This window comes from Cheilinus undulatus, linkage group 24 (genome assembly GCF_018320785.1).
Source record: "Cheilinus undulatus linkage group 24, ASM1832078v1, whole genome shotgun sequence".
Taxonomy (NCBI): Eukaryota; Metazoa; Chordata; class Actinopteri; order Labriformes; family Labridae; genus Cheilinus; species Cheilinus undulatus.
The window spans coordinates 16912725-16936439 of record NC_054888.1 but is presented as its reverse complement, the minus strand read 5'-3'; the positions used below and the strand labels follow the sequence as shown (position 1 = coordinate 16936439).

Here is a 23715-nt window from a genome sequence, read left to right as displayed (position 1 = left end):
TGTCCCACAATCTCACACACCTTCAGCCTTGAGACTCAAGAGGCTACTCTGTCATTAGGGCAGTGTTCAATTTTTGTGTTAACAAAATTTTACGTTTTAAGCAATGATTTTAAATTCTTCACAAGTCAGGTATTTCATTCTTCAGCTTTGTACTATTTTCAGCTATTTCCATGCTTTTTCAGCTGATGAATGCCATTTCCAGCTATTTTTAGGCTATTTTCAACTTTTATTACCCACGCCGATGAAATCAGCAAAGGGTTCCGTATCTTTGTTTGTTTGTTTGTTTGTTTGTTTGATAACTCGAGAATGGAAAGTCGGATCTTCACCAAACTTTCAGGGACTATTGGGATAGTGACAGGGAAGAATCAATTAGATATTGTGATGATCCGCACACCCGTTCGGTTTTTCTCTAACTTCGAAATTTTGAACACCATAGTAATCAATGGGAGTGTGAGTTCCTTGGTGGCGCTGCTTAGGCGTGGGTCTGCTGCCTCAGACAGCTGTTCTTGTTATGCTATTTTTGGCTATTTTAAGGCTAATTTCACCTATTCCTAAACTATTTTAAGCTATTTTTTGGCTACTTTCAGCTATTTTTATCCATTTTTAACTACTAGATGCCATTTTCAGCTACTTTTATGGCATTTTTGGCTATTTTTATTCTATTTTTAGCTATTGTGCTTTTTGGCTATTTTCAGCAGTTCTTCCACAATTCAGCTCTCAGCACCCCTATGCAATTTCTGCTGAAATTGCAATTCTGATCTAGTTTTCACTGCCATTTTAACCTATGTGTCTTTGCTAAATAAATGGTTAACCAGGAAACTTTGGTAAGATAATCATAAGTACCATCAGATAATTGGCGCCTTTGAAGGTGAAATCGGACCCAAATCAGCACAATTGTCCTGTATACCTCAATCCCAAACTTCATTTTCTAGGAGTGTTTGTCCAAGAATTCCAAGAAAACCTCAAGTATTTTAACTTGGTATGATCTCAGTCGGACTAACATGTTTCTGTTGACTTTTGAACTCCAACATTAGTCGCACTTGCACGGTGAACTGGCCTGTTCTAACTGCCTGTAAAACGTCCTGACTGGCTCTGAACTCTGTTGTGTGTCGCCTTGAAAGACAAGAGCCATAGCTCAAATATTCCCTGCTCCTGATCACATTACCTTGGACCATTGCCCTCAATATTTCTTGATTATTTTGCATATGTAAGTGCTACTGCTGACTCAGGGCTTCATTTATCTTTTCTACCCGAACGGAACAATGGTGTCTAATTGGTGACCACCTGCTCTTAGAATCAAATCACGCTGGCTCTGTATTCACATTTCCCTTTTGAGACAGCTGCGCTTATGATAAACGCAATTACCCCTCTGCATGACATTTCAGTCATAAATGCAATAATCAGGCCTCATGAATCTTCCTGAGTTTTACGATGACAAATGGGAATGTGGAAGCGAGCTTTACGAGGCATCTGATAACCAGAACGTGACAGGACGTGTCATTTTTTTATGATGACTGTTGGGCGACGCCACAGCTTCCCAGCATTCTCTTCAAGCCTTCGTGCGCCGGTGCATCCTTTCATGTTGATCCTAACTTTGCGTTCCCCAGCCGCCCTCCCTTTTCCACTCTCAGGCAAACTAATTTTCTCACATGGTTAGTGTCATTGTTCATTTAGGACATTAGTGACAGTGAATGTGGGGCAAAGTGGCAGTGATGGCCCCGGCTCTAAGTCAGCCCAGTCCTTTCTTTCCCCTCTTTAACTGAGCGCTCCTGTCACCGGGACCCTTTTAATTCCCCTTTTCACCCCTCCGATGCCCGCCCCCTCTCGCACTGGTCCTATTGGGGAGCAAACAATAGAGGAGTCCCCCCCTCCTCTTCTTTTTCTGCCTCTTCACCCCCCTCTCTCATCTCCCTCTCAGGCGTCCTGCCTGGTTGAGGTTGCGGGCTCCAGGCTGCAGTTTGTCACAGCCATTCAGCTGAGACTGATTGTGATTGCGGCAGATGGGCTGGAGCCTGGACCGTCACTTCAACCCGAGCAGACTCAAGCACTTCACTCCCTCATTCTCTCTCTCTCCCAGTCCTTTCTCTCTCCCTCTCTGGCTTCTGATACAGTCGCTTGCTCTCCTTGATCTTGAACTCTTCCTCGGTTGTCCCTGTCTGTCTTTTGTCTGTGCCATCTTTTTCTTTCTTTGCATTGTTGTCCAAAAATCTCCTGTGTCCAAATTTGTGCATCAGTGATTGTTTGGGAGAGTTCAGTTTTTGGGGCTTTGGGAATGTTGGCTTGGGTTGGACTGAGTGCCAAAGATGGGTTCAGAAATTAGGGCTTGGCATTCTTCAAAAGAAGTGCTTAATCATGGCCTTGGTTGTCCTCATCTTTTGCGTTGTAACCCAGTGGCTTCTTTGTCCAGATATTCTCAGCCCCCTTTTCCCAACACCTTCCTGACTCTGGACTCAGGGACTGAGCCTACGATTGTATCACCTTAGGAGAAAGAAAATACTTATCTGTCTTTGGTTGGTGCCTTGTGTATGAAAAAGGAACAAACAGACAAAAAATGAATGAACAACGAAAAACAAATGAACAATCAACTATAAACGAACGAACCAACAACAGACGTACAATCAAAAAATGAATGAATGGAAAAACGAACAACAAAAATTGATTGAAGGAACAACGACAAACAAACGAACGACAACCGAACCAACCAACCAAAAATGAATGTGCAAAAAACAAATGAAAAACTAGCGAACGACAAATGAACAAACGAATGAACAAACTGATGAACAAATAACAAAAAACGAACAAAAGAAAGGAAAAAGAAATGATCAACAAAAAATGAACTAATGAAAAACAAATGTCCGAAAATCAAACGAATGAATAAACAAAGGTACAAAAAATGAACAAAGGAAAAACGAAAAAAAAAAGATATACAAAAAATCCGAAAACCAGTATTTCCATACCAGATATTTGGACTTAGTTTGGACTGAGTGCCAAGGACTAACTAATGCAGGTTGGATTGGATGCAGAGCCTTCAATTTTTGTTAACTTCTTAAAATGGACCATCCTACATTCATGGCCGTGGTTGTCCTCATCTTTTTGACATTGGTGCCCTCCCTCTCTTTCTTTTCATTGTTTTCTGAAAGCTCCAACATCCAGATTAAAAAACGTGGTCCATTTTTATCAAATATATGTTCAAAGAAATACTTTTAAAAAGCTCACTTTTGGATTTTGGGAAAGTTGGTCTGACATGATGGTCTGTTAGGACCACTTCAAATTAAAAAGAGTCATGGATCTCAGGTGCTGGTTCAGGTCTGTGGGTAGAGCGGAGACTTACAGTCCTCAGTGCACCAAGACACTCTGGAGACATAACAGACCAAGCAGCATTCTAATCTAGGATTAAAGTTTGTATACGTAGACCCATTTAAGAAGTAGTTACACCAATGGCCACTTTGGCTTTGTTAGCATTACCAAAAGCTAACATAGCTACGCTAGCTACCTAATTAGCATTATTACATAAGCCAATGTAGATATGTAAGCTTTATTAAGGTGAGCTTTAGCAAATGTAGCTAAAGCTCATGTAGCTACATAGATAACTTATCTATATAGATACGTAACTGCTTTGTGAGCTTACCTTTAGCTACCTTAGCTACATAGCGATCTACATTGATAAGTCATTGATGTAGCTGCACAAGCTTTGTAGCTACATTAGCTACATAGCTAATATCTATGCAGCTTGCCCAGCTTGCGGAGCTGTTTGGTAAGTTAAAATGATTTCATGGAGGACAAGCATATTAACTGTTTACTCAGCTTCATTAAACATTTTGTAATCAGGTTTTGCATGTCAGGGTTTTAACTTTTAACTTTTGGTTTCCTAACCGTTAGATTAACCCTTAATCTAACCTAAAAGGGAAGATTTTAAGTCAAACAAATTATATTTTTAACTTTTTATCTCAAAGCTTAAAACATGCTAGAACTGGGAATGAGTTATCAACTACTCAAGCATTCATTTCACACCATATCTTTTAAATTCCTAACAATGGACAGTCCAAAAATGTTGACATTGGCTGTCCTTATCTTTCTCATCTTGGCACCTTTTCTTTCTTACTTTGCAGTGTTTCCCAAAAGGTCCCTCGTTTGGATTCAGATATGCCATCCATTTTACGAATTGGTACAACATTGAAAAAGCTAAGGTTTTGAAGTGCTGGAGTTTTGGAAATGCCATCTTGTTTTGGGATGAGTGCCAAAGATTGTCTCATAAATCAGGACTTGGTATTCTAAAACTGGTTCCAACCAGTTTTCCCAACACCTAAAGGACAAGCCTCCCATTTGAGGAATGGGTAGGCCAACAGTCATCACCTTGTTTGTCCCTATCTTTGTTTTGTTGGTGACATCTTTATCTGTTTTTATATTGTTTCTTAAAAGCTCCCCTGTCCAGACAAAAATTGGACTTTCCAGTTGTTCCAAATCTGTGCAGCAGAGATCATTTAATAAAGCTCAAATGTGGGGTTTTGGGGAATGTTGGCTTGCTTTGAACCCAGTGTTAAAGATTGGACCAGAAAACTGGGGCTTGGCACTCTTCTGATAAAGTGGTTGTCCAGTTTTCAAACTCCTCTCCCAACACCTAATACAAACGGGGATTAGGGGTTGAATCTACAATTTTGATCAAATTTCCAGGGATGGTCAGTCCTTTAATCATGGCCTCATTTTTTGGTTTTAGGATGCTGGCTTGGCTAAGGCTAAGTGCTAAAGACGGGTTTATTACATAGGACTTTTAAGTGGTCTTGTCTGGACACCTAATCCCATTGGTGTGTGAGATCAAGCATTATGTTTCCATCAGCTTTCCAGGGAAGCAATCAATCGTGGCCACTTTGTGCAGAAATTCCCAAGGAGAAGGATCAAAACTTTGCTTCATATATGGACCTCTATTACCTGAACAATGGAGTCCAACCCAATGGATGCCTCCAGTTTCTGACCTTCTTCTATTAAAGGTAGTCCAACACAACACTTCTGCACATCACTCCCAGCTCAGCAAGACCTTAGACTTGTTTTCCCAGCCCCTCTCTCTCTCGACTCAAAGATCCCAGTTGGTGGAACATCACAAGCCGGCTGCCTCTTGCCTGTTCACGCTCATGCTGTGGTTAAACCCCCCTCGATACTGTTGTCACCCCCCAAAAACTCCTCCTCCTCAGTCCAAAACCCCCACCCCAACCTCTCTTCTCCTCCCCTGAGGAAAGAGCCACCTTCAGAGGGTAAGCCGTCTCCCTGAACACATGTTAAACGTCCCGCAAGCTCGAAGAGGAGGGACGCAGCCACAGAGAGAGAGAGAACTGGAGAGACCCAGTGCCGGACGGAGAGATAGAAGCAGAGAGAAACAGTCTGAGGATAGATAAAGCCTGGAGGTGGGGTGGGCAGGGGGGGAAGGCACGCAGCGCTGTGTGTGAAGAGAAGCCTCTGAGCGTGAGTGTTAGTGAGAGAAAGCGTAGTGCAGAGGGGAGAGCGTATGTAGCGTGAAGGAAGAGAAGGAAGAGGGAAGCGGCGTCGGGAGAGTCAACGCATGTTGCCAGATTGAGAGAGACAGGAAGAGAGTAGAGGACAGAAGGAGTGGGAGAAGGACAGGGACGCAGGGATTCTGATCGCTCGAGGGAACGTGGAAAAGAGAGAGAGGAGAGGAGAGGGTCTCAGTCAAGTAGAGAGGCAGTGTAGAGCCGGCAGTGCTGCATTGTGGATGTAAACTTTATCGTCAGCCGGATCAGTGGGTAGCAGCTGCAGAGCAGGAGGAGAGCGGCTGGTGGATTACCATGCGTGTCCTCTGAATGCACCAGGATGCTGCATCTCCACCAGGGTAAGAAGGAAGCAGTCACTGGCTTTTATGGAATCACAAAACTGTCCTGTTGATTGATGTACACTCTTTGTTTGTCATACATGACATACTTCTCTGTTGTTAGAAGAACGCATGCACACTCACCTTAATAATTTTCTCCCTGGGCTGCACCTCCTTCAGCCGTCTTTACTTTGTAGTGAGCTCCCCCTGAGGAGGCAGCATATTTCATATACACATGTGTAGAGGATGATGTCTGATTTGTGCTGAGCCTGATTAGCCAGTTGCAAAGGGAATCGCGTGTCCTGTTGCTAGTAGCAACAGCATGGGGCCGGGGCGCTGCGTAAACCACTTTGATTCTGATTGATAGCTGAAGGAAATGGATACCCGTCGTTTTAGCAGAGGTAAAACAATCGAGCGTTGCAGGGGATTTGTATGTGCAGGAATGCATGCTTTTCTTTCCCACTGCTCCTTTTCTTCTTTCTCAAGCAGATTAAGATTTTCTACCCAGCCCACTAATCCCACACTGAAATGACTGGTGTTGAACTGGGTGTGGATATGTGGTGGAGAATATGGATTATGGGGATAGAGGCTCTCTGTTATGATCAGCTGCTCTGCAGCCCCCTATAAATGTGGCGTGAAGTGCTGCAGCACCAGTGTCCATATGTCAATGTCACGGCAGGTCAGGGGTCTTTCCCAGTACTCATAACACATTTACAGTTCTCAGAGAGAGGCGAGCATGGCTGCAGGAAGCACACCAAGGATGCCACATGGAGGGTTCTGGGCATTTTGGCGTCATATTTTTAGTTGGGGTTGTTATCTCTAAAAACAGAACTGCAAGGGAACATGGAAATGAGAGCATGGGAGAGTATGGGAGGTATCATCACTCTCTAGCTGGATGTTGTCAAAGTGCCAGAAAGAAATGCCATTCTCTGTCTTTTTGAGGGTTAGTTTTTTGCCTTGGGAATTGGTGCTTCCCAACATAGGGGCAGAAAATAGCATCTGCCATGTAGAGGATGCTTTATGACTGGAAACCCAAAGGGATGGAGCGGCACGATAGTCAACAACAGGGTAAAGCAAAGAATTCTTCATTGGATTGTCCTTTTTCTTACCCATGCAGCTGTTTTTTGCACAGCCAATGCGAGGAGGTACATTTCTTAACAGACAGCAATAGCTACAGATGGATCTACCTGTAGATGTACCTGAGGCTTCCCTATTTTCCTCATGTTGATCGGCTGTCTTCTTTCAGATTAATATAGCAAATATGGCTTTATAAAGCTCAGTTTTTTGGTTTTAGGATGTTAGCTTAAACTGGGCTAAATGCTAAAGCAAAGTTTGTAATTAAGGACATCATATCTCTACTAGGATTTGGGGCTGAGCTTACAGTTTCTATCAACTTTCTGGGGATGGTCATACAATCTATCCTGGCTACTTTGTGCAGAAATTCCCAAGGAGAAGGATCTACATTTTGCATCATATATGGACCTCTGTTACCTGAACAATGTAGTCAAACTCTTGTGTTTGTCCCTCTTATTTCAAGGGCTGTCGAACACAACACTTCTACACAGACTCATAGCTTGTTGACATATCACTACCAGCTTGTCTGAAGCTTAGCTAGACCTTAGACTTGTTTTCCCAGCCTCTCTCTGTCTGGATCTACCTGTAGCCATGGTGGAGACTCTAAAGTTGTAAGTTTGCACCATTCAGCAATCTGAAAATGTGCATTTGGAGAATTGAAAAGCACAAGACCAATGGCTCCTTCAACTACAGGCCAGTTGTTATTTTAGTAATCCTCCAAAGACATATTCCAAGCTACTAGATAACAAATAAAACAACATATTTTCCTCTCTGCCATGGCTACAGGTAGTTTCTATCAGGCTTCTATCCGACGTCTGCTTCCTAAATGCCAAGTAGCATGAACAACACATTTTTCACAGCTTGGCATGAATCTATACACTAGCTAACCGAGGATGCCAGAGTATACCACACTGATCCAAAAAGGGTAACCAACTAACTGTAAACCAAAGCACTGTTTCGTTTTACACCAAACAAGGCTGACATTGGACTGTTTCCAAAATTCAATGCTTTGTTTACACTTACTTGCACAATTGGTGTCTGTAAATTGGAAAATGTATAGTTAATGCTATCTAGTGTCGAATGCAAGGACACTAGGAGGCATCATTTGGATAGAAACCTGATAGAAACTACCTGTAGCCAAGTCTAACTTTGTCAGTTTTTCCACAATCAAGTAGTTTTTAATGTCTTTGGAGAAACAATGGGACAAAAAAGGACAAATATTGCATGGCAAGAAATAAGTAAAGACACTGGCCTGCCAGGAATGTGAAATATCGTACTAAAAAGACACAAGAGTAGTTTAACAAGTATACTTGTTATTCATCTTTTCATGTTCACCTGAAGCTTGGCAGCTGAGCTTGATTACCCTTTTTGATCAGCTTGGTATACTCTGGCATCCTTTGTTAGCTAACTTGGTTTTAGCTAGTTATGGCTTCTGACTTTTCACTGAAATGTATAAATACATGCCAAACTGTCCAGATTAAACTGATAAATCTAACTTTAATCCAAAGAAAAGACCTATTGGCTAGCTGGCAGCATGTTAGCTAACCTATAGCATTATGATGCAATCTCTGAAATCCATCGAAAAGTCCAGGTTTTTCAACACAAGGCAAATTCCAGACCAATATATTGTTGAGGGTAATAGTTTCCCTGGCACATTGGATATCATGAAGATTCCCATAGGAATTAATGGACTTTTGGTTGGCTTGCCATGCATAAATGGAACAGCAGTATCATTGGGAGTCACATTATTGCCATTGAAGTTTATGAAAACAATCCAGGAATATCACAAGAAAAACAGGAATGTCAACCAAAACTATAAAGAACTGGAGTATTTGTCAATAAAACCTATGATCTGGGGAACATTCCTTTCCTGTTATTGCACCAAATGCATCCAGTCATAAATCTAGTGAGATATTTGAATTCATTTTCAGTTTTAATCAACAGTACAGTCTTCAAGAGACAGCTAAACCAAACCTAACTGTAGTCTGCATCTACTTGCCAAGTATAATACAGCAATCACCATTACCGTCTGGACTTACCATGCTACAGTTGAGCCATTTGGTCTATTTTTTGCCCAAATGGTGTCCATTTAAAGCCTTTATTGGGACCAGAGCTGCAGCCAGTCATATCATCCCACCACATGGGCAGATGTGTTGCTGCACTGGGCAGTTTGAGCCCACTGCCCTCTGAAACCTACCTGGGGATTACTGGATAAGAGGATTGCCAAGTGCAGGGATTTGATTTTATAGAATTAAAACTGTAATTCTCTCCATCCAGACCATGCTGCAGTGCAACCATTTTCCCCACGTTATTATTATTCCCCCCCTCCTCCCCTCTTCTGCCGTGTTCTGGTTTGTGCAACACGTTTCCACTACTACATTATGTGTCCTACATTTGAGCAGTTGTGATTTAAAAGTCACGAGATGGGAACAGCAGAAGTTGGCCTACATGTTGTTGTAAGCCGTTTGATACCAAATTTCCCACAAGGAGATGGATGTTGAAATTCTTTAGTGCCAACAGAAAGGATGTACTGGGGAATTTTGGATGCCTGTTGCTCTATGACTACAGTAATACTCTTAACAACAACCCAGTCAAAAAATAAAGACCCCTTCAGCAGGCCTTTACACGTGGCACCCAGTATTTGGTGTCAGTTAGGGGAATTTTGGGGTTTTGGGAATGTTGGTTTAGTTGAACTGAGTGCCAAAGATTCACTCATAAATTAGGGCTTGGTATGCTCACAGAGCCCTATTCCCTACCCCATTTCACAACACTTTATGAACATTGGGATTGGGTTGTTTTAGGTTCTCATTAATCCAGGTCCTGGTGATCCAAAACTTGACTCAAAGGGGCAACCGGACTCACTTAAGGTTCTTGTTTTGCCTCTTCTCCAAAAGGCTGCTTTGATTAAGACTGGGGGTCAAGTTGAACATTTTTGACAGGGCCCAACAATCATGGCCCTCGTCTTCCCTATCTTTCCTCATTGATGCCTTCTTTGCCAATATTTACCAAACCTCCCTAGTCCAGACTGAAGAATGCTGCCTTATTCACAAATTCTTGCACCAGAGATCATTTCATAAAGCTTGTTTTTGGGTGGTTCAGGAATGTTGGCTAGGTTTGGTATTAGGCAATGAGCCTACCATTATAGGACACCAAATTCACAGGGAGAGGATGGATTTAAGAGTTCTCCAGTTGCAACAGATGGCTTGTTTTAGGAGATTTTGGATGTTTGTTGCTATGCAAATTGCTCAGTCCAAAGCAATACACTACACTGCAGTGATTTCACCCCAATCTACCAAATTAAGGCTGCTCCAGAAGATCAAACTGATGCCCTTTTGAAATTGCCTCTTTCTCTTCTATGTCCAGTCCATCCAGCTTTTCCTCCTCCTTGCATGTTGTGCTCAGTATCTAAGGTCAATTAAAAGATTTTTTGGAATATTGGCTGGGTTTAAAAATGGATATGCTAGTGCTAGTCCCAACCCCATTTTCCAACGTTGCTGAGCAGTGAAGCTGGGGTCAAACTGCCAATCTACTTTTCAGAGATGGACTGTCCGCCAATAACAGCCTTAGTCGTAGTCCAGATATGATAGCTTTTGATAAATTCTACTTTTTGGGTTTTGTGGATTTTGGCAAGGTTTGGACTAACTTATCATTGAAGATGGACTTAGTATTCTTCGACTCTAATCCCAACAATTAAAGCATGGTAGAAAGGGGGGGTTGAGCACACTATCTACCTTTTAGAGATGGCCATATTTCCTCCAAGCTTCACAAGGAGGTACATTTCTTCACAGATAGCCAAGGATGCAGATGAAAGTACCTGTTGCAATGGTGTCGAGGCTGATTTTTGCATTTTTCACGATTTAGCAGCCTGGAAATATGTTTTTGGAGAACTACTGGGAGCTAGATCAATGTTGCATCACAAATCTGACAGGAGGGCGTCCTTTCCAAAATCTGATGCTTTGTTTACACAAATGGTGTCCGTAGATAGGATAATATATAATAAGTGCCTCCTATTGTCCAATGCACGGATAGAAGCCTGATAGAAACTACCTGTAGCCATGACAAAGAGGCTAATCTAATCAGTTTTTCACAATCTAGTAGTTTGGAATGTCTTTGGAGAATTTCCGGGACAAAAGCACGCCAATATTTCATTGCAAACAAGTAAGTGAAGACTTTGGCCTGACGGGAAGGGGGCATGTTTTGAATCTCAGTGAAGGACACCATACTTATCACACCTGTGAAGGTTGTCATTCGTCTAGGTTTTGGTTAACTGAAGCTTGATCCCACAGGGCAACTGAGCTTGGTTAAGTTCTTGGTACCCCTTTGGATCAGCGTGGTATACTCTGGCACCCTGGTTTGGTAGTGTGTAGATTCATGCGAAAAATGTGTAGTTCATGCTACCTGGAGTTTAGGAAGCAGCCGTCGGATAGAGCCTGATAGAAACTACCTGTAGCCATGGCAGTGAGGCAAATACGTTATTTTTTTTGTTATCTTGTAGTTTGGAATATGTCTTTGGACGATTACCAGGATAAAGATTGGCCTGTAGTTGAAGGAACATTATGTCTGTTTTGGAGTTGGTTCATCCAGGTCATGGTTACCTGAAGCTTTCATCCCAAGGGGCAGCCTATTTTTATCCTCTTTTTCAAGGGACAGTCCAAAAACCATGGCCCTAGTCTTCCCTATCTTTCTATTTGTGGGGCCTACGTTTCTTGTTTGCAATATTGTCCCAAATCTCCCTTTTCCAGATATAAAATGTGCCACTCATTTAAGAAAGTGTGCACCAGAGATCATTTCTATAAAACCTATCCAGTGATGGTTTTGCAGAGCTCACTTTTGGGGTTTTTGAATGCATTCCTGACACCTATTGCATAGGGATCGGAGAGTTTTATGATACCAAATTCACAAGACAGAAGTGGATTTTAAGACCTCTCCAGTTGCAACAGACTGCAGCCCAATCAACCAAATTAAGACCCGTCCTCCAGATCAAACTGACATGTTCTTTTATACTTCCCCTCACTCTTCTCCGTCACTTTGCCCCTCACTCCTCTACATCCGATTTTCCCAACTTTTCCTCCTCCCTGCATGTGGCGCTCAGTATTCGGTGACCCACAGCTAGCATATTGGGTTCAGGTCAAACTGAATTACTGAGGAATGTTCCTCTGTTCAATGGCCGGCCCAGTGGGCCTCAGCATGGGAGCACTTCCCCTTCATTGACAGCCAGGGGGACTTTCATTTTGAATGAGGGAGGGGGCACCTTCCAGACAACTTTCCCATATAACTCCCCACATTGGTACCGCAGAGCCGTGAGCCAAAGCAGCCGGTTTAATGATGTGTGAGGCACATCTCAGGATCTCGCCAGCCTTGTTGAGACGCTCTGCTTCTGTGACTGCAGGCCATCCAGCTCAATTAAGGGTGCTTTGAATGCATTCCTCCCTTTGGCCTGCTCTACATTTATCTTCCCCCACGAACAGCACGTGGGAACTCTAAAAACAGTCCTGCAGAGCGCTCTCTTGGACTGGTATGAACCTGTTTTTGCACATGCAGCATCTGAAACAAACACAACAGCTCGACGCAGGGTGTTGACATCTTGCCAGGCTGTGCATTTTTTGATTGTGAGAGCCAGATCACATTATAGTCCCAATGAAGTCTCATGCTTTTCATTTGACTGGATGTTAAGTAGTTGAAAATCCAGAAAGAGAGGGACTATCCAGTGTCTTTTCTCCCTCGTTGGCTAAACTTGGAGTAATGTCACTCAGGAAAATAAAGTTTAATGATCCGACACAATTTATAACCAATAAAAGGCTTTTATTTGCCGGCTATCAATGGCTTATTGCATGCACTGACTGTTTTGCCTGGAGACAAAGCTTTGCCCAGACACCCTCGCTGACTGTTAAGTGATGTCATTAGAGACGGAGCATTCTTGTGGTTTTTAAATGGATGAACACTCTCCATGTGTGCTAAGGTGCGAAGACACATGGTTCTCTTTGCAAGTTAAAGGGAAAAAGATAAAGCTTTTGTGTGTTATATTCAAGCCACAAGTGTTTCGGTTCTTTTGGGACAAAAAAAATCCCCAAATTGGATTAGTTTTTTAGGTCATAGTCCTACAAGCCAACATTTTACAAGATAATATGGTGTTGCCCTTGTTTACTAGACACAGCCTTCCTGCTGACACACTTTCACAGTCGCATGCATCTCACAAGTCTTCACATCAAAGCGCTCCAAAACCCACTTTCTTTTTTTGTGAGTGTTCCCTCTTGTTTCATATTTCTTTCCCCGACCGTCACGGTGATGCTTTCAACGGAGCAAGGCCGTTTACGAGCTCGGAAAAGGGGGTCAGCGTCGTATTGGAGGGTTGCGCGGGGCGGGGAATGTCAACAAAACTTCAGCTCCCCACTATCACGGCTGTAAATCACCGGGTAATAGCGGGGAGAAAAAGCTTCGAGACCTCGTCCACCGGCCCGGAGTGTTGGTGCAGCTGGAGAGGAAACACAGAGGCTGGAGAGGCTTCATCGACATGCAGTAAAACTCTTTTCCAAACACCTTTCTGGTTTTATTTCAGCTCTTTAGACCATTTGGTGCACTCTTTACTTAAAGTGAATTACAAAGAGTGCAGCGACTTTAAATTACTTTATTACCAGCATGCCTGAGAGCAAAAGCAATGATGCTATGGCAATCTCAAAATCTCTGCAACTGCACCCACACATTTCTATCAGTGCTTTGGAGGTTTAAGGTGAATCTGAATTAAGAAAGACTCCTGCATCAGCTGCTCAGCAACGTCTGCTCAGCTCTATAAATGGCAGAACTGTGCTTCGAGTGCTCCTATTTACCGTACTTTTTGTCTCTATTGTATGTGAACAGGCCATTTGTCTGCCTTCTGTAAAGAGCTACTGTTTGCCCTGCTTCTCTGCAAACGATGTGTTGACAGCCACTGTAAAACACCCAGCAGCCTTTGCACAGTCTCCATGAGTCAGCAGAACCTTCTAGTGTTACAGTACAGCTGTAAATGCAGGTCCCCTGTTCCCCAATTACTACAGACCAGGCTGGCTAAGGTGAGAAAAGCTGAACAATGAGGGGAACGTGTGATAAGGCTGGAGCAGCATGTGCTGTTTTATTAGTGAGCATGGTTAGCATTACATTCAGTGATCAGTCATCCATCCATACATCCATCCATCTAATCATCCATCCATCCATCCATCCATCCAATCATCCATCCATCCATCCATCCATCACTCCATCCATCCATCCATCCATCCATCCATCCATCTAATCATCCATCCATCCATCCATCCATCCAATCATCCATCCATCCATCCATCCATCACTCCATCCATCCATCCATCCATCCATCCATCCATCTAATCATCCATCCATCTATCCATCCATCTATCCATCTAATCATCCATCTATCCATCCATCCATCCATCCATCCATCCCTATGGACTACTGCATCCAACATCAATATCCATCCATCCATTCATCCAATCATCCATCCATCCATATGGACTTCTGCATCCATCATAAACATTCATCCATCCATCCATCCATCCATCCATCCATCTATCCATCCAAATGGACTACTGCATCACTCATCAACAACCATCCATCCATCCATCCATCTATCCATCATCCATCCATTCATCCATCCATCATCCATCCATCCATCCATCCATCCATCCAAATGGACGTCTTCATCCATCATAAACATCCATCCATTCATCCATCCTTTTTTTAAATAGATTTTTAGCATCCATCTGTCTCACTATCTTTTCATTGGTCATTGAATTGTAGTATCCATCCATTGAGGACCTCTATATCTATCATTCATTTATACATCCATCATCTTCTGTCCATCCAACCATTCAAGTAAAGTCTTGCATTTATCATCTGTCCACCAGTCACTCAGTCTTTCTGTCTATGAATCCAACGGTCCATCCTTTCATCCAAGTAGACTGTTGCATCCATCAGTCAAATATACTTATTAATCTGTGTGTTTGTCCTTCTGTCTGTCCTATCAGTATTTAAATTAAAGTTATTTTCTAACATTCTCTTATTGTTGATTAGCATAGTCACAGTATGATACCAACAATACATGTTTTTAGATATGAGCCTTACTTATTTTACAGTATATTTTATGCCTTTTTCTTGCCTCTTCTTTACATTAAGCACCTCTTGCAATAACTTTCTCTTAAATTCTTGTCAAGATCAAGAAAATACCAAAATGTTATAAATGAGAACCCAAGAGACTGCACGCACAAGAGACACAAATGTTGTCTTTTTTAATGGATTTTTGGGATGTCCTTTCAGTTCATGAATTTTTTATTTCAGTCTGGATCTGCTGCTGCTTTTTGCATTTGGCAGTATTCAGTTTGTCTGGCCAAATAGGCATTTTCACCATAGACTTCTGTAATGAAGGAGACATCTTTTTAAAGGTTGAGAAGACAACAGTAAAACATTGTGGATAACTAGGGCTTGTTCTGTGTTGGAGTTCATGTGTTTGGAAATTTTGGGCTTGTGATCCCAGACACCCTAAACACATAATTTCTTAGGGCACCAATATCTCAGCTGTTGGGTGGCACCAAATGTAATGAGGCTATAGTTCTCTAAATGGGTTGGTCAGGGCTCAGGCTCCTGTTTTGTAAGCCATTACCAACTCCCTTTACCCTGGTCCTCTGACTGTGTATCAACAGCCCTACTGAATTAATTTAAAAAAGACTAGGATGTACACCTGTAAAGAAATCTGATGCCTAAAGGGTGAGTGGTAACTTGCATGGATATGTTCAAAAAGAAGATGAGGTTTCTGGGGCCCAGCCAAACTGGGGGCCCATGGAGGTCAGAAAAATCATGGTAGGATGCCAGAAAGTAAAGGAGGAAAAAACACTGAGACAACTTCAATGGGAATTATTGTGAAAATAGGTAAAAAGCAGCACTAATAGGTTAAAAGTGGCAAAAAGAAGTGACAGGAATGGACAAAAAGCAGCAAAAAAGGGTTAAAAGTGATGAAACAAAGAAGCAGTAATGGGTAAAAAACAGATTTTTGTCTTAAAGTGGCAAAAGAAAACCACTGAAAAGACTGCATAAAAGTGGCAATAACGGGTAAAAACCAGCAAAAATGGGTGAAAAAGCATCAATAAACTGGTAGGATTTGGATATATTGTTATATTACTGGGTATATTATGGTTAAAACTAGTGAACAAAATCGCTTTATTTGGTCAAAAAACAATAAAAATTAGTTAAAAGTGGCAAAAGGAGTGGAAAAAATTGATGCAGTGTGGTAAAAATGGGGCAAAAGAAGCACAAAGTGGCAGTAATGGATGAAAACAGTAGAAAAGCTGCAAAAAATTGGTTACAACTGGCAAAAAAAGTAGCAATAATGGAAAAACCCAAGCAAAATTGGGTTAAAAGTGGCAAAAGAAGTGGAAAAAATGGACGAAGAGCAGTACAAGTGGGTGAAGAGGCAAAAAAGTGGCGGTAACGGACAAAAAGCAGGAGAAAATGGGTAAAAAGCTGCAAAAAGAGTTAAAAGTGGCAAAAGAAGTAGCAAAAACTGAGCAAAAAAAAATGAGTGAAAAGCAGAAAAAAGTGGCAGTATTGGGCTGAAATTCATTAAAAGTGGCACAAGAATTGGAAAAACGGACAAAAAGCAGCAGAAATGGGTGAAAAACGGCAAAAAAGTGGCAGTAATGGACGCAAGGAAGCAGCAAAAATGGGTGAAAAGGGGCAAAAATGGCAATAATGAGTAAAAAGCAGCAAAAGAGTTAAAAGTGGGAAAAACAAAGTAGCAGTAAAGGATAAAAACCCAGCAAAAATAGGTTAAAAGTGGCAAAAGAAGTAGCAAAAATTGACAAAAAGCAGAAAAAAATGGTGAAAAGCGGCAAAAAAGTGGCAATAATGGGCAGAAGGCAGCAAAAAGGGGGTAAAGGGGTCAAAGAAGCAGCAAAAATGGATGGAAATGTGGTGAAAAGAGGTGAAATAGGAGCACAGATAAATAAGCAGGATGCTAGCACCGATGCTACTGATCCAACACACATGCACTGATATCATCAATGACTTACAGCTGGGTATGGCTCATTCTCTGGGTTTCAGGGGCCTAACCGATCCTGAGTGCAGGCCTGCCACCAGGTCAGTTGGGTTAGTCCCCAAGTCAAGAAATTAGCAACCAGTTAGCTTGTTCTAGTGTGTCTCTATGTCACTGAGATTTCAGATGTTACTGCTCTACTATCTGAGATTTTGAGATACCAATCAAATCTTTTCTAGGATTTTTAAGAGGCCGCCTTTAGCCATCCAAAAGCCAGAGATACCATCCTTTAACACTGTTCCAAAAGTGGCGAATTGGGGACCACTCTCCAGACATGTTCCCTTTTTCTTTTCATGTATGTATGCAGACATGTTGGCTGAAACTAAACTCCCAAAATAAGAAAAAGCAGGCCTTGTTATTGTGCATGTGCACCTCACAAACCACCAGCAAACTCCTAAATCACGAGGTAATTGTAGTCCAGTGGGAACTGTGCTTCACTTAAACTCAATTATGTGCTAGACAAGCATCACTGGAAAAACTTAAACACACAGACGCACTGGATTATTACCTGTTGGAATGCGAGCGTGTGGCTGGGAATGCCTTTTGATAAGCTCCATTTCAAAACAAGGCATGTCTGCGAGGGTTTTTCCTTGCCTTTTGGGGAGATCTCTGACTCTCTTGTTTTGTATCAACACATCTTCATATCTGTGCTCGTTCAGGTCCAGCTCTACAGTTTGGAGTCATCTCTCTTTTATGATTTGGACATAAAAGATTCAAACTCGTGCTCGTCTCTGCTGATCCTTTCCTGTGTGTTTGTACATGTGAGTTCATGCATGTGTTTATGAGTTGCCCCCTTGTGTCTTCGCCTCATTCTCCACGACGCTGGTGAGTAAACCCGGCTGGCAGACAGGGAGGCAGACGGGCCAAAGGGCGGGTGGGTGCTGCAGCCATTTTTAAAGCACATCTGCTCATCGGAGATGTTTCGTTTCGTCTGGACAGGAATGCGTCTGTGGCTTGGAAACAATCGAGGTCAGGCCCCGCTCAAAGAATAAGAAAACATTTAGGGAGACAGACAGTCATGCAGGGGTAATCCACGCTTGGCGAGCGCATTCCTCTGAGCTCAGAAGGAGTCTCGGAGGAATCCTCATGTCTGATTTTTGCTGCTTCAGAAGTTTGAAGATGCAGCGCGTGCATTTGGTCTGATCTTGACCTACAAAGTGATGCATTCAAATCTGCGCCCTCACTTTCGTGTTGTGCAGAGACGAACTGCTCCACACTTGTCATTGCACCCGTCAATCTTGTCAGAAAAACTACAATATAGGTCAGCGCTGTGAAGTTGCAGCGGTGTAATTAAGATCTCCAGAGCTGAAACTCTCCAAGGAGCTCGATCTTATCACGACGGGAAAGCAAAAACAAGCCCAGAGCATTAAACATGTTGTTGACTTTGGATAAATCTCGCTAATCACGAACATCTCAACTAGTTTGACCGCATTACTGGTGCGCACATGTTCAAACAAATACACAACTCCATACATTAGAAGGAGAAGGGTGGAGCTTCGTCTGGGGGGTTGGATGACCCACATTTTTGTTGGTTTTGGGGCAGTTTTAGGGTAGATGAACAGCTTAAATGCTAACACTAGAGAGGCCTGAATTCCATACCTGTGAGGCAGACCATGAGAGGTCATCTATTGAAACCAATAGATTTCAAACTCTTTTGATACTCGGTACATTTATTTCCTTTCTAAGAAATGAGATGACGCAAAAAGGTACGTTTTAACTACAATCCCAGTTCCAAAAAAGTTGGGGTGCTGTGTAACGTGTTAATAAAACAATGCAATGAACTCATAAAACCATATTTTACTCCCAATAGAACATGAGCAAAATATCAGATTTTGTAACTATGACATATTGCCTTTTCATGAAAAGCATTCGCTCATTTAGAATTTGGGGACAGTATTTTTGGATTCAATCGAGCACAGAACAGTTTTCCATCTTTCCATTCTATTCACAATAGAACATAAACAGCATATTAGGTGTTAAAACTGAAAAATATGACCATTTAATTAAAAATATTAGCTCATTTATAATTTAGTGGCAGCAGTTTTGATTCATCCGACCACAGAACAGTTTTCCATTTTTCTAATTTACTTACAATAGCACGGAAACAGCATATCAAATGTTGAAACTTTAATATTTTACAATTCTATTGAAAATATTAGCTCATTTAGAATTTAGTGGCAGCAGTTTTGATTCATTGAACCACAGAACAGTTTTCCATTTTCCTATTTATTCCTAATAGAACAGAAATAGCATATCAAATGTTGAAACTAAGACGTTTTTCAATTTCATTGAAAGTATTAGCTATTTAGAATTTAGTGGAAGCTACTTTGCATCATTCGACCACAGAACAGTCTTCTGTTTTATTCATAACAAACCAAGCAACATATTTGGTGTTGAAACTTCAACATTTTACAATTTCATCGAAAATATTAGCTCATTTTGAATTTAGTGGCAGCAGTTTTGATTCATTCGACCACAGAACAGTTTTCCATTTTATTGACAATAGAACATGAATAAGATGTTGATACTGAGACCATTTGGAAAACTGTTCTGTGGTCGGATGAATCAGAATTGCTACCACAAAAATAAGCTTATCTTTTTCATGCAAAACTAAAATGTCAGTTTCACACCTGACTGTTTGATTTTGTTCTTTGGTGACTAAAACATGGGTTTATACGATTTGAAAATCATTGCAATATTTTTTATTTACATTTTATGGAGTCCCAACTTTTTTGGAATTATTTCTGATATGATGATAAAACACTCAACTTCTGTCTGCTTATATAGTTTGATATTTAAAGCCAATTATCATAAATTAACTTCTTATAAAAATATACTTTGGGGGGTGGAATTGGCTGATCACCGGAAAGTTTTGGCGGGACTTTTCTGATGAATACTGAGGTTCTGTTATGTTACGTTTCCCTACATGCAACAAGCTACAAGCTAGGCTAAAAATAAACCTGCTACATCAAAGCCGATTTTCACTGATTGCTGTCATATCATTTTTTGTTTTGTTATTGTGTTTTTTGTTTCAAACCAGCTTGTTTTTTTCAATGCTAATTTTGCATGCTTTTTTGATGATGTCTTAGCATGGCAACCCCTGTAATTGCTCAAACCAGCCCTTAATCAGCACCACAGAGCGCACATTTAGCCTGGCTAATAACAGCCTTAAACCATCCCAGCCTGGATGGGATACAGACACTAATACAGATACTTTTAGGAAAAGTCAGGGTACAGCAGTGTTGTTACTTTTATTTCAACAAAGTTAAATGTATTGTAAATGTAAAAGAAGTCAAAATGACTGCCGTGGTCTTTGAAGTGTTAAGAAATGTGTGCAAAAGGAGAATCTATCACAATAATCTTATTTACAGAAGAGATGTGCAGCTAAAGTTTACTTTTTGTCCTCTGTAATATAGAAATCCTGCAAATACTTCAGACAAAAGGCTTCCGGGACTAGATATGTTGGCCTAAAATGCCCTTCTTCCTACAGTGAAGACATTTCAAGGCCACATGGTGGCATGAAAAGGCGTGTGTTCTTTGTGTGCACACAGCAGAACCTCATCACATTTCACCTCGTCAATAATTGATGGTCTGCCATGGTGAGGTAAGGCTCATTGTGCCTGCCTGGTTGGGTGGATGGGTGGCTGGTCTGGGCGTGTTAGGTGCTGACATGTGGCTCCTGTTTTTTTCCGCCGCCCTCCGCTGCAGACAGGGTCCTGAGGCGGGAGACACGAGGTCAGGAACCAGCTGTGGGAACAGGCGCGGGTCAGTCCCAGTGGTGGGCATCCACGTTTGAGCTCGTCGGTGATTGATTGGAGCTGCTTAATGCATTGGGACTGATTGAACGGTCACAGATGTGGGGACCCCGCCCCTCAGACGCCTGGAACAGATGATGTGTTTACACTGAGGGCCGAGGCTGAGTCTGAGGCAGCAGAAAGGCTCATTAGCATCTTAAGGAAACAACACTTTGATGATGTAGATGTTTAAACAGCGATTGATGCGTGATGGTGAGACGGGAAACAGCATCATTTTTTCATCAAGACATAAAAACGGCTGGATTCTTCAAAGAATTAAACAAAAATGATGAAACCAGTGGAAAAGATGGGCTTTTAGTTGTGTCTTAACAATTGACGCTACATAAATACAACAAAAACAACTTTGATGGATTACATTTCATAACAAGACCAAAATACAAGGCCATACCAAACAATATAAAAGAATATTTCAACTTACACAAAAGACGAATCAAGACAAAAGATTACTGAGGCAGATTTTCCTGATTTGGCTTGTGAAAAATGTAAAAGTATCAAATTTGGCTCTGTTTGAGCCCTAACTGAAAAGTTTCTGATCCAAACTTGCCTTCCACATCATGGCAGGTGCATCTTTCTTACTGAATATTTGAGTTTTCATACACCAAACCCAGAGTTTCAAGCATTTCCTTCAATATAAGACGATGTAAACAATTTGAACTTATAGCACTGATAGCGCCTCATGGGAACAGTGTAGTTTAGCGCTATTTCGATCCAAAAAAGGCGTAAAAGTTGTCCAAAGGCTGTGCCAGGATACACTTACATTTAACTGAAGCTTTGGGTGATGACATTCATCACAGAAATGTGGACGTTAGCCTGCAAGAAGCATAGAAGTGTGTCGTTGCAAGCACTGCTAACATTAGCCACATTCTGTAAACCAGTTTCATGTTGTTTACCCAGTAAATAACTGCTTTGCACACACTTTGATGTCACTTAGGTGGGCCACCAAGAATGTCTTAAGCCACCCAAGTATCTTTGCTGACCATTTTTTTGTACATTTTTTTATAAACCCAATGGTAAGAGACCCAGATGATGGAAATGACAAAACAAAGAAGATGTGAAAATTTCACAATAATTTGCCAAATTGAAAAAGTAAAGAGAGCCTCAAAACCTCAAAATTCATGATCTAATGATACAGATCTGGGCATTTTGAGTCCCATCTTCACAAATTTCCATCCCATCTTGACTCCAGCCTCCTGGCACTTGCTACTCTGTTATCCTTTGAGGCTGTGTTGGATGTTATAACTTATCAAACGGCTCGGTAAGCTCATTGTCCCGCTGCTGGAGGCTGGGCTCAAATTCTGGATGGGTGCAAGAGGTTACATAACAGAGCCGGAGGAGGATTAAGGATGGGAATGACCGGTCCGAAGTCGGAGCCAAAACGTAGCCTTTGGAAAACCTCTCTGAACATGATGGATGCTCTGTGTGTGCTGCTATGGAGGTTTGCGTGTGTATCAGGGCTCTTAACTCAGCAGGAGTGCTGACGCTAATACATAAATGCATGGCAGCGCTGCACTCATCCCAACATTTCTGCATCTCTTCTGGCTGCTCTGTGTACAGTTGTGGTTCAAAACGATTGAAACGTTTAGCTTCCTGTAAGCCTTGATGTCAATATTGGAGAGAGGGTAGGGTTGGCCTATATTACAGTTTCATCATAGATCAGTATTTTGCCAAATGAGATAAAGGGGAGACAATATTGTGTATACTAAATGTCAATGATTGAATAAAAAAGATTGTATTCCTCTGCTTATGATAAAGATGTTGGACAGAAAGAACATGATCCTTGATCTCCAAATCTTATCAGTACATCCTGGAGTCAGAGTAGACATACAGGCAAGAACTGAAGGAAATCATTCAAAGGGTTCTCATAGACAGGGCTGCCCATAAGGGGGGTAAAGGGCCCAGCCAAATAGGGGCCCCATAGAGGTCAGCAAAATCATGATCTGTGATCTGTTTTTTGGTAGTTAACAATGTTGATGGTAACATTGAACCAAAACATTTGCAACGTAATGTCAGATTTCAGCGAAGCATGATGTCGATGCACGAATGCACAAATGTCCGGATGGCTGTGAATAAAGTAGACGGAACTGAAATAACTTCATGGGAATTTGCAAAGATCACAAGTGGCAATAATTGGCTGGTGGTGAAAAGTTGTTACAGAGTGGAAACATTGGGACAGCAGCAGTAAAAATAGACTGAGAAAAGAAAAATTGGTGAAAAGCAGTTAAAAAGTGGCAAAATAGGCTAGAACTGGCAAAAGTGGGTTAAATTAGACAAAAATGGTATAGCAGAAAAATGGGCTAAAAAGGACGAACATGGATGGGAAATAATGGTGAAAAAGTGGTCAATGAATGGACAAAAAGTGGTGACAAGTGGTTTCAGAAATGTGAAGGTGGGTTAAAGTGGCAAAATGGGATAGCAGCAGCAACAATGTCCTAAGAAAGGAAAAATGTGGAGAAAACATGGCGAAAAGCTGTTAAAAAAAGTGGCAAAAAAGGGGGTAAAGTTGGCAGAAAAGGGTTTAAAGAGAAAAAAATGGACAGTAGCAAAAATGGGTAAGTGGGCAAGGCAAAACAGGGTGGAATAATTGTGAAAAGAGGTTAAAATGTGGTCAAAAGGGTCACGGTGGCAAAAATGAGCAAAAAAGTGGTTAAAAAATGGGTTAAAGGTGCAAAAATGGTGACAAATAGATAAAATAGATAAGCTAAGACAGACAGAAAGGTGGTGGTGGAAACTGTGATGAAAAGCAGTTAAAAAGTGGCAAAATGGGCTAGAAGTGGCAAAAATTGGTTAAAAGAAACACAATGGAATAGCAGCAAAGATGGGCCAAGAAAGACAAACATGGATGGGAAAAATGTGAAAAGCAGTTAAAAAGTTTCAAAAATGAGTAAAAGTAAAAAAAATAGGGAAATTATGGCAAAAATAAGTTAAAAGAGACAAAA

At 41.5% G+C, this 23715-nt stretch overlaps 1 protein-coding gene across 3 annotated transcripts in view; it reads left to right on the top strand.

Moving 5' to 3' along the window:
- The window catches only part of LOC121506286 (nck-associated protein 5-like), a 265350-nt gene that overhangs the window by 114033 nt on the left and 127602 nt on the right, over positions 1 to 23715 (top strand). The window contains exon 1 of one of the 3 annotated variants that reach the window (XM_041782020.1): positions 5471 to 5839. The exons of the other annotated variants lie outside the window; for them this stretch is intronic. Coding sequence (XP_041637954.1) covers positions 5811 to 5839 — 29 coding nt within the window. The 5' untranslated portion in view covers positions 5471 to 5810. Of the gene's footprint in view, positions 1 to 5470; positions 5840 to 23715 lie in introns of those variants that run through there. 3 annotated transcript variants of the gene reach the window in all.